The sequence below is a fragment of the Sardina pilchardus genome, chromosome 23 (assembly GCF_963854185.1).
Source record: "Sardina pilchardus chromosome 23, fSarPil1.1, whole genome shotgun sequence".
In the NCBI taxonomy this organism is placed as follows: domain Eukaryota; kingdom Metazoa; phylum Chordata; class Actinopteri; order Clupeiformes; family Clupeidae; genus Sardina; species Sardina pilchardus.
Window position 1 is genome coordinate 27,779,251 of NC_085016.1, and position 11,308 is coordinate 27,790,558.

General features: G+C 38.3%; 1 protein-coding gene across 2 annotated transcripts in view; it reads right to left on the reverse strand.

Annotated features, from left to right (window-relative positions):
• Window positions 1-11,083, reverse strand: part of LOC134070869 (radixin) — a 53,773-nt gene extending 42,690 nt beyond the window's left edge. For both annotated transcript variants that reach the window (XM_062527350.1, XM_062527349.1), the window contains exons 1-2: window positions 10,876-11,083; window positions 7,927-8,031 (exon numbers count right to left, since the gene is read on the reverse strand). In XM_062527350.1, coding sequence (XP_062383334.1) covers window positions 7,927-7,938 — 12 coding nt within the window. In that variant the 5' untranslated portion in view covers window positions 7,939-8,031; window positions 10,876-11,083. The remainder of the gene's footprint in view (window positions 1-7,926; window positions 8,032-10,875) is intronic.
• Window positions 11,084-11,308: the final 225 nt, after the last annotated feature.

Genomic DNA, 11,308 nt, shown 5'->3' on the forward strand with positions numbered 1-11,308 from the left:
GTTTAAATGTTTAATTATTTAATTGTGAATAATTGTAGTAAGGACTTTCATTATGAAACAGTTTTGGGTAGAGGAAACAGTTGGTGGGAGTCATAATTGATGAAATCTGACAGTTGGAATAGCGTAACAGTTAAATAGTTGAATAGTTTAAATAGTTGAATTAATTAATAGTGAATTTAGTTTCAGGCAGTATAAACAGTTGGAGGGATCATAGTTGATGAAAGCTGACAGTTGGAATAGCCAAACAGTTAAATAGTTGAGAAGTTTAAATAGTTGAGTAGTTTAAATAGTTGAATTTAATTAATAGTGAATTTAGTTTCAGGCAGTACAAACAGTTGGAGGGAGTCATAGTTGATGAAAACGGACAGTTGGAATAGCCAAACAGTTAAATAGTTGAGTATAAATAGTTGATGACAACTGACAGTTAAAATGTCTGAACAGTTAAATAGTTGAGTAGTTTAAATAGTTGAATTATTTAATAGTGAATTTAGTTTCAGGCAGTAGAAACAGTTGGAGGGAGTCATAGTTGATGAAAACAGACAATTGGAATAGCCAAACAGTTAAGTAGTTGAGTATAAATAGTTGAGTAGTTTAAAATAGTTGATGACAACTGACAGTTAAAATGGCTGAACAGTTAAATAGTTGAGTAGTTTAAATGGTTGAATGATTTGATAGTGAATTATGGTAGTGAGGATTTTTATTTTGAAACAGTTTTGGGCACAGGGAACAGTTGAATAGGATCTGTAGTCTTATTAGAGCCAGACTGTACGCTTAAAAGCCTGAGAGAGAGAGTTCTGGCATACAGTAGGATTCTAGAAGCCTGAGAGTTCTGGGATAGGATTCTAAAAGCCTGGGAGAGAGAGTTCTGGCATAGGATTCTAATCGGTGATGTCATAATCACAATGTTAAGTCTATGGGGAAATTTTGATAGTTTTAATTAAATAGTTTAAAAAGTATAAAAGTTTCAAAGTTGAACAATATATAGCTGAAGTCACCTAAGTGAGATCTACGCGACACAGTTTGAATGAAGTTTCAAAGTTAAACCGTTGAAGCCGCATTAAACGCACAAAAAGCGTTAGAAGAAGAATAATAAGAATAGTTGGAATAACAATAGAGTGCATTTTTCATGCACTCTAATAAGTGGAATAACAATAGAGTGCATTTTTCATGCACTCTAATAAGTGGAATAACAATAGAGTGCATTTTTCATGCACTCTAATAAGAATAAATCGGATAACAGTAGAGTGCATTTTCATGCACTCTAATAAGAAGAAGAAGAAGAAGAAGACCGAGGAAGAACAGTACAGTGCATTTTCATGCACTGTAATAATAAGAAGAAGAAGAAGACCGAGGAAGAACAGTACAGTGCATTTTCATGCACTGTAATTAGTTACTAGGGAAAGTAACTTTTATGTTACTTTTATGTCTGCTTTTTAAATGTAAATATGAACAGTAGCCTACTGAACAATCAATTTATTCAACTCTGCCCGGCTTATAAGCTGCACTGCAGTCCGTGTAAAGTCTAGCTTTGGTTGTTTGCATGGAGTGGCGCCTTCAGCATTCGTAGGGCTGGGGTCTTTCAATGCTCATTGATTGATTTGATCGGTGTATCATTGCACCACCCTGCGACGTCAGATCAGAAGCAGCTAGATTTGACTTCTTGTCTGCGGGCGTTCATTTTTCACAAAAGAGAGTAATAAATAAGAAATACTTAGTTACATGCTCGTTACAGCTAAAAGTAGTGGAATTACAGTAATGCGTTACTTTGTCATGCGTTACTCCCAACACTGTTTCTCACACCTGGTGAAGTAGTGAATCGCGAGTTCATTAGCAAGGTTATTATCAAAGATCTTTCATTACTAGGCCCATCTTATCAGAACATGAAATAATAACGTTAGCTTCCATACACCATTAGCTATTCTAGCTAACGTTTATTGTAACAGCTAGGGCTACTGTAACCTGTAACTCGTCAGTACGTTGCTCATGTTCATGTCGAGGGGCGGTTGTCCATTGAGCTCGCACGAGGGCCAAGGCGAATGAGTTTACTTCTATATGGTTTGGTAAAGTTGCAAGCATAGTCTACAAAAGTTGCGGAAGAAATATATGCTTCCACCCGAGCAGTGTCGGGTGCACCAGTGCGACCACCATGCTTCCAAGGATGATCTCGTTTTCATGGAGACAGACGCGGTATGCACGGAGGGGAGAGGCTGTGTGTGTGTGGGAGACAGACGCGTGAGTGAGTGACAGACGGAAGGAGAGCAGGGAAAGGAAATTCAGCTTCACGAATGCTGCATGTTTTTCAATAGCATTACAAAAAAAAATAGATGAAACACTGGGTTTTACAAGGCATTTAATGGTCAAAATATTGTAATAAATATTCGAATATCTTTGAATTTTAATATTAATAAACAAACGAACTTCGAATATGATTTTTGACCAAAAGTCAAAGCCCTAACACACACCACACAAAATGCACAATTAATTTCACAGCAGGCACTACAGTACACACATCATAAGTCAACTGTCCAAACATGTGCAACCAGTGCTCTAAACTATTATTTCACCACATGTGTAGATCACAACACAATTTGGATGAATCAGTCTGCATCCATATCATTTTTATTATCACTTATTAAGGACTAGAGATAGAACTGAAAAGGTCAGTAACACTCTCTTCCGCTACCCACTCCCTATAGCTGCTTTAAGAGTAAAGATATTTCAGAAAGATTAAGATTTCAAAGCGCTCCAGGCAGGCTTCATACCCTCCTTTTCCCTTTGAAGATTTACTTGGGGGGGGGGGGTGCACAATAGGCATTCTGCGCTTTTTTCAAATGGACAGGCCCCTTAATATATTTCTTGTTGCTATCAGCTGTCAGGCAGAGCAGATAGCACAGTACAGTACAGTGAGGAGCACTGCAGTTCTCACACGTTGGACACTTTTCCTGCATCAATTTCTGGATTCGAAAGAGAAATGTATAATGATAAATATTAAATATACAAGTCACCATGTGCGTGGACATAATTCACTGTAATGAACAGGATATCCAATGACGCATTCAGATGTTGTGACGGCATTACCACACTTTACATAATAGTTGTGTCTGGCTAGTGGGCTTCTAATGTACAGCAATATCAATGTATAAGCCGTGGCTACAGTAATAGTCGGGAAATTACAGTACCACTATAGCATGACAAGATACGTTCAATCACTGTGCTGTAGTTTTACACAGCATTGTCTTACAAGCCTCAAATGGGAGCAAATTGTTGTCGGTTTCTTTCAGCCAACTCTTTAATACAATGACAGCAACTCTATTATGCGTCTATTATGTCGACCAACCACACATGCTAGGTCAAATTGTAGATCCTATTCTTCAGTGGTTCCGTGTTGGTGGAATGAGTTGCCCAGTGCTCTCCGTTCCAGCAACAGCTTTGGATCTTTTAAGAGGGGTCTTAAGACATATTTGTTTAATATGCACTTAGTCCTTTCAGTTTGTGATGTGTTATGGTTTGTATAATAGTATTGTTTTGTTATAATTTGTCCATTGATATAATTTTGCTATTGTCCTTAAATTTAGCCATACCATGCTTTAGTTATTATTACATTGCATGTGAATGCAATGTACTGTTATCCCTATTCTTCTTAATATAGTTATTCTTCTTCCGACCAAAATCCACGTTTTATAACGCTAAAACCACTTAACCGTTTGACGTCATTCAAACACTCCTACAGAGGTCTTGTAGCTGAGATTTGTCCAATGTATTTTTCACATTTGTGAACTTTATACTTGTAGAGATATTTACGATAAAAGATTTTAAAATCCCCATAGAGTTAACGTTGAGACCCTTTGGCGGCAAAGATTAATTGTTACGTCAGTGCTCAGCTGTCAGTAATCAAGGATCTTTGATCCAAATGCCACCGCTGCACCAGGCTGTAACAGCTATGAAAACATGCCACTGCTGTAAACCAGGACGTTATCTCCTGCTACTCCTTACTTGATTTGTTTACAGTAGCCTAACCGGTTTTCTCTCGGTAACGTTATCAACAGCTAAAGACAATCTAACCTAACGTCAACGTTAACACTGTATTTACGACACGCAAGTTACTAAGTTACAAGCAACTAGTTGCACCATTTAGGTTCAAGCCTTCTTATCACAGTCGTTTCTAATACAAACTGCATTGCTATCATTCACGTTTGTTTGTTAGCAAGCTAGTCGTTTCAGCTATAGGACTTGCCAGCCAAGCAATCATTTAAAGCTTTCGGCATCATTCACAAATTAAAAATCTTTGTTAACAGCTTATTGTACATTCCTATTAGGACAATCACACACCTGGAAACACTCCGAAGAACATATTAGCTCATCCTGTAATATGTGCAGCCTACATAACATATCCTACTGTAAGCTAACGTTGCATTTGCTAGATATCCTACCTGTTGCTGCATCATCGTTAATTTTGGCGTTGTTTTTTTTAACCTGCATTAGTGTAGATATGAAGGCTATGTAAGCTATCCTACCAGTCGTCACTGTAGGCTACTAAAGTGTCAGCTCTTGCAACTCGTTTTACTGTAAGTAGGCAACTTCATTTCAGTCTTTTAAATTCTAATAAATGAAGAGTTATTTTCCAAAATAGCCTATATCCACAATTTTGATGCATTTTCATAAATCACTTTTTAAATGTGACTTTCCAAGTTATTTCAGTGGAATTGTAATTGGGTTATTGTTATTTATCTATTTTGTGTAGCCTAGTTGTCTTTTTAACTATAGCCTAGGCCTAATACAATGTTTTACACAGTCAGCAACCTTTTTGCATTTACATGCAATGGTAATTCCTTCCATGGAATTACATTTTCTAGTTATTATATATAATTAACTGAGTGACTTATTTGATTGCTATTCTCATTTCACTGTTTTATTTCTCATTAGGTTAGTGCTTAAAATTATTGTTTTACTGATAATATTACTATTCTCCCTATTTTGTAATTGTTCACTGTTAATTTAATTTGTATTGTTATTTATTTGTATGTCGCTTTGGACAAAGGCGTCTGCTAAATAACCATAACCATAACCATAACCATAAGGCCATCCTTAAAAATATTCTTGTTTGCCGTAACCCGACCGACCCTGTCAATATAGGGCCGACCCAAACATTTATTTTTTTCCCCCTCTAGTCCGACCGACTTGCCGGTTGCAAATTGCGTTAAGACCGACCGATTTTTTTTTAATTAGGCCTATTATTCTTCAAACACCCAATACAAATGCAATACAATAATATAATATTTTCTTAAGTATTGTGAATACAAATTGCCTACATACAAACGTAGGCTGCGTTCTTTCTTCCAAATAAAAACTGTGGCGTCATATGTTTATGTTTGTCATGCGCTACAGGCTATGCTTCCAGTCTCATTCACTGCAGTGGTTCGCGCTTGACTGTAGCCTAATGGCTGCGGCTGTAGCCAAGAAAATGTTCGTGGTTGACGTCAAAACTTATACTATTTCGGGCACTATTATCCACCTGAAAACGCATTAAACACTTGAACATTTAGATGACTTGGCACGAAGTTATGTCCAGATATTTTCCCGGACCCATCCCTTCTCCCCATCCGTGTAACGGTGACCGTGGCTTAAGGTTTTGGTGGAAGAAACTCAAAAAATTGAGGACGTGCCAGCATTAAGTGGTTTCTTTTGGATTGAAACATTTAAGTGACCCGTTAAGGGATCGTTCTACTACAGGCTAGCAAGGACAGCTATTCTTCAAGTGGTTAAGAACTAGCCACTGGTGGAGAAAAGAAAGCAACGTAATGTCTCTGATTTGTAGGTTGCATTGACACGTCGTAGCGGTGGATGCAAGTAAACCGTATAATCTAGTTACCAATAAAATCATTGAAATTAACATATTATTTTTTTCATAATATATTTTCATATGATATATTTTTTGTTTACTTCTCTGGCAGTAGGCTACAGCATATTTAAAGCTATAGCCTACATTTTAGTCAAGTCAAGTTTATTTGAATAGGCCTAGCACATTTTATACACAGAGGTCATTCAATGTGCTTTAGACACAAAGCAAATAGTAACAAATAAAAGCAGAGAAGGGCAATATAGTCAAAGAATAATTCAAAAGGTAAAGATCATTATAAAGCAAGAATTTAAGCAAGAGTGTTTGTGTGTTGTTACAACTAATTGGATCTAGTCATAGTTGTGCAGATAACATACGGTTAATGCACCCTCTATAAAGTATGCTGATTTTTGTTAAGTCACGTTCAGAAATATTACTATATTGCCAAAAGTATTGGGTCACCTGCCTTGACCCCCATATGAACTTCAGTCACATCCTATTCTTAATCCATAGGGTTTAATATGACATTGGTCCACCTTTTGCAGCTATAAGAGCTTCGACTCTTCTGGGAAGGCTTTCCAAGGTTTAGGAGTGTTTATGGGCATTTTTGACCATTCTTTCAGAAGCGCATTTGTGAGTCACACACTGATGTTGGACGAGGAGACTGGCTCTCAGTCCCCTTTAATTCATCCCAACGGTGTTCTATTGGGTTGAGGTCAGGTGCAGGCCAGTCAAGTTCTTCCACACCAAACTCTGTCATCCATGTCTGTATGGACCTTGCTTGGTGCACGGGTACACAGTCATGCATATACCTTGTGGAAAGCCTTCCTAGAAGAGTTGAAGCTGTTATAGCTGCAAAGACTGGACCAACGTCATATTAAACCCTATGGATTAAGAATAGGATGTGACTGAAGTTCATATGGGGGTCAAGGCCGGTGACCCAATACTTTTGGCAATATAGTGTGTGTCGTGTGTGTGTGTGTGTAATGTATGTACATATAACATGCAAATATTTTTTCATTATTACCAACAAAATCGCCGTGACCAAAAATGTACTTTTTTTTTTTACCTTGAATCTTGAAAAAAAAAATATTTGCCTACCTACCGACCCAATTTTTTTGGGGGGGGGCTGTTACTGCAAACAAACATATTTTTAAGGATGGCCTAACCGTAACTCTAGAGAGAGTACTAGCACTAGCCGTTTTGGTGATGCTGTCTCGGACACATAAACCTGCATTTGGTGCCATGGCAATGGGGACAATACGCAAAAATATTTCAGAAGAATTGTTGTACAACATGATTCAGGGCAGGTAGACATGCTAGTAATTTCACAGCCTTCTGTTCAACCACCTACAGAATGGCACATCTAATTTTTCAAGAGACATGGCAATAGCAACCTTTGTTATCAGCTACTAGCAGGTCCTTTATCTTAAGGGCTTACGTTATCATTGAATTATCTCACCATTTCCAATTGCTACAATTGTGCTGGTTTAACCTTTGCGAGTCAATTACCTAAAGGCAAAAATATGTTTTCATCATCATTACCTTAATGTTTCAGTCCCTTTTAGGAAAATTATATTTTAATGCCTTAACACTCCACTGACTTAAGCCTGAATCAGATTTTAGGTATGGACATTAACTGATTGCAACAAACAAAGCACATCTGATTGCTGTGGGTGACATAAGAGTGGAAGTATTTCATAAGAAACAGGCAAGCCCCATCCTGTACTGTACAGCCCAGTGTGTTCTGCCCTCTATTGAAGGGGATTACGGCATCGGGAGGCACAGGCACCATGTATATGTCATGAAACTCACGTGCATGTCAACGTCCATGATGTACAGTATGTGTTTGTATGTGCATATGTGAGTGAGAGGCACATGAACAACAGTGCTTGAGAGAGAAGCTTGAATTTGAAGGGCAAACAATGATGTTCTCCATTATCCCCACGTAAAAGTAAACCAGCTTAATACAACACGATTTTTACGATACTAAGTGAAAATAAAATACATAAAAAATAAAACAACATTGGTTAGACGATTCAGTAAGACTAACCATCTGAACGATAAGAGGAAGGGACATTTGGTCTTACCGGTTTCGGCATCTCTGCCTCCTCACCTCCCGTCCCCTTATCTCCACAGAAATGAAAGAGTTAGTCGTGTGTCACAGTATCCTGCACAGGCTCAATGCTGCAGACCTAGAAAAAGACAAACACAGCAATCATAAGAACATCTGGACTGAACACATGCCCACAATGTTAAACATGGCTGAGCTTTACAGTCTTAAAGTTATTTTGGCAACATCATAGGAAGATTACATATTCCATGGTTCTGGTTCATAATTCTATTTCTGGAAATAATAGGGTCATGCACTTTCAGGATTAGATAGAAGTCAAATACACCGTTTTAGAGCTGAGAGGGCCACCATCATGGTACCAAGTCGAACACGTGCTGATGGTCTTTAGAGGAGGTTCATATCCTACCAACCAACACCAAGCCTTGATCACCAAACATCAACAAATTCAATGTTTTTTTACAAGGTCTAATCTAGAGCTATCACCAGAGATATCACCATTGCCAGTTGATCTGCGATGTCATTTTTGAAATTCAAGCCTCAGTTGAGATCAATATTCCAAATTTGGCTCTGACTTCTGATTGATGGGTACGCCTTGCATGAAAAGCACAGCAGACGTTTCACTGTCTGTCAAATACTGAAGATGACATGAATAAAAGTCATGGATGTGACCAGATTAACCATTGGGGCCGACTCAAGAGTTGTAAGCCGCATGATTATTTGCATTATTATTAGCTAATTGCATTTAAACTGACCTTTTTTTCGAAAGCAATTATCAAAGATTAATAACGATGTGAAGGAACAGGGCTAGGACTGCTCCATTAGCTGGGTATCAAGTAACTAGCTGATAGGTGTACACCAGGAAAAATACACTCCTGAACTTAGCCTACAATTAGGGTTAATTAATGCAGTGCTTAAAACTGCAACAACTCCAGCTACTTATGGACAACAGTCATACTCAAGATCGAGTCTTGGAGAGAATAGGGATTAGAAATGCCAAAAGTGTTCCTGGTCCTGCTTCCTTATACTGCTTGGGAAGGGCCATTAACTTAAAAGAACTGGCACTCTCATCATGCTTTAGTGGACAACTGTAACATGACTCTTCAAGAGAATACAGTCCCTACATGCACCTGCACCAATCAATCAAGCCAATCGGCAGTTTTACTTCACCTTCTGATTTGATACTTTACTGCACACAAATGAATTAAAAGTTTACCATATGGTAAGTACTAGACAGATTGAACTGTACTTCCTGAAAAAGGAATTGACACTTGTCTGTCAAGTTTTTGCTAGTTGAGCATCTAGCTCATCAGTGTAAATATAGTTTATCCTAAGCAGAGAGCAGATGACAATGTGAAATGCATGATCAGGCCATTAGATCCACCCTGACTACTTCAGTGCCACAAATACGTTTAGACACATCAATAAATTTTCTCTTATGCAATAATTTGGTCAAAAGCAAAAGTAAAACTAGAGCTATTTTGATTGATTACAATTTTGTATCGTATGCAATGGACTAGTAGTCTGTGCAAGAGGCTGGCCTTTCTTCCTCTACAACAAGTATTTTATAGTTTTGCTTATCTCGTTTCCTCCCATTACTGGACTATACTAATACAATAAACATCGCAATACGTGCGATAGGCTATCATCAGTGCTACTGCAGCATTACAGTTTACGTTACACACGCACATGCTGAGTCAACAGTGTATGAGCACACCATGAAGTTATGTAGCATCCAACAAAACATCCAAATTGGTTTACAGGTTTCTATTCTGCATGTATACGATTGCATGGTACCAAGTAACGCCTATGCCTAGTGTTACAATCTTTAACACATCAATATGATTCCACACACAGAAAAACATACGAAATAACTTCAGAAAAGTTAAAACCAAGTCTCTGCTTCGCAGCAGTGACCCGTCCCACATCAGGTCGTGGAAGCAATGTAGCGTTGCAAAGCTCTCTCGGACTAAAATAGCCTCTACGCTACGTCCACGCACCCAATTTGGATTGCTTTTGCATCATCGTTGAAATGAGCAATGCGTTTCACTCATTATGTAATTTAGATCTTCAATTGGAAAACATTACCGTGAGCTGAATAGGGTAATGTTCACGTGTGTTGCCGCAGGAGCCGACGTCAGAGTAACGTTAGCTACACAAGGCCATGTTGCTATATGCTTACCATTACATATCATATCAACCGTATATTAACCATTAATTTCCCTCAAGGCCCAAAGTGAGACACCAAAACTGTGCAGGCTGGTCTATTAATGTTATAATGTCCGGTATGCAAAACGTCTAGCAATCAGTTAACATTGAACAGCAATATCGAGCTTCTGTTAACATTTCAGTTAACTTTGGATACGCGTATAAACAAGCTATAGGATCCACGTTACGTATCAACGCGAGCTAGCACGCTAACTGCATAGCTACGACTGTAAACGGTGGTGAAAACTAGCCACATGGAATTCCGCAAACTTTATCTTGACGCACTGTATCTATGCTATACAGCTAGCTTCTTTTGTACTCTTGTAATATCTCTGACCTAGTGCACATTTCCATAATTATTAGCAAATCCTGGTTATACATTCTGGCAACAAAGTTCACATTGGATCCAAAAATAAAACAAGAGCTTTGCCGAACCACAATTAGACTGCTGCCGCTATTATTATTTTTTATTATTAGCTACAAACCTGACGCTACCGCGCAAGCAAGTCCCGCTTGATGGAAGAAACGTTAACGTTACCGCTAGCTTCAGTAGGCTAACCCTGCTGTTAATACGATTTAGTTATTCAACCATGAGATTAAAAAGGCATCTACACCAACGTTGCTGTATGAAGGCCAATAGCTATAAGGACTAAATACAAACGGACTAAAAACCCGCTAACGTAAATAATACCGTTAGGTAACATTAACCTAAGTGCCTAACATCCAAACCCTGAGAAGCCACTTGAAAGATAAAACTCACCTTGTTGGAAGGACTGCGTGCTATTACAGACAATAAATTCCCTTCGTCCACTCTGTCATTTAAGTACCGTTTTATTCAGGACAAATAAACCTTTAGCAGGCTGCAATATCTTTTAAAACTACCACTGTCGTACGCCTCCACGCTGAAATAACGGCAAGGTCCAAACTGAAGAAGACCTCACCTAACTTGATGGTATCCACATAGACAGTAAAAGGGTATCCACGGCAAGGGAAGCTTGTGAGGCAACCAATATGGCCGTCGTCATGGGAGTTAAAATGAGGCGTGGTTCAATTGATAGATGAGAAGGGGGTTTGAGAGCGCCCCACCGTGACAATGTCATCTTTATCATAAATAATAATAATTAAAAAAATTAATAAAGAGCCTTTAATCTAGTCATGAATGTTCATTGGATTGTGATATGTTTGCTATCATG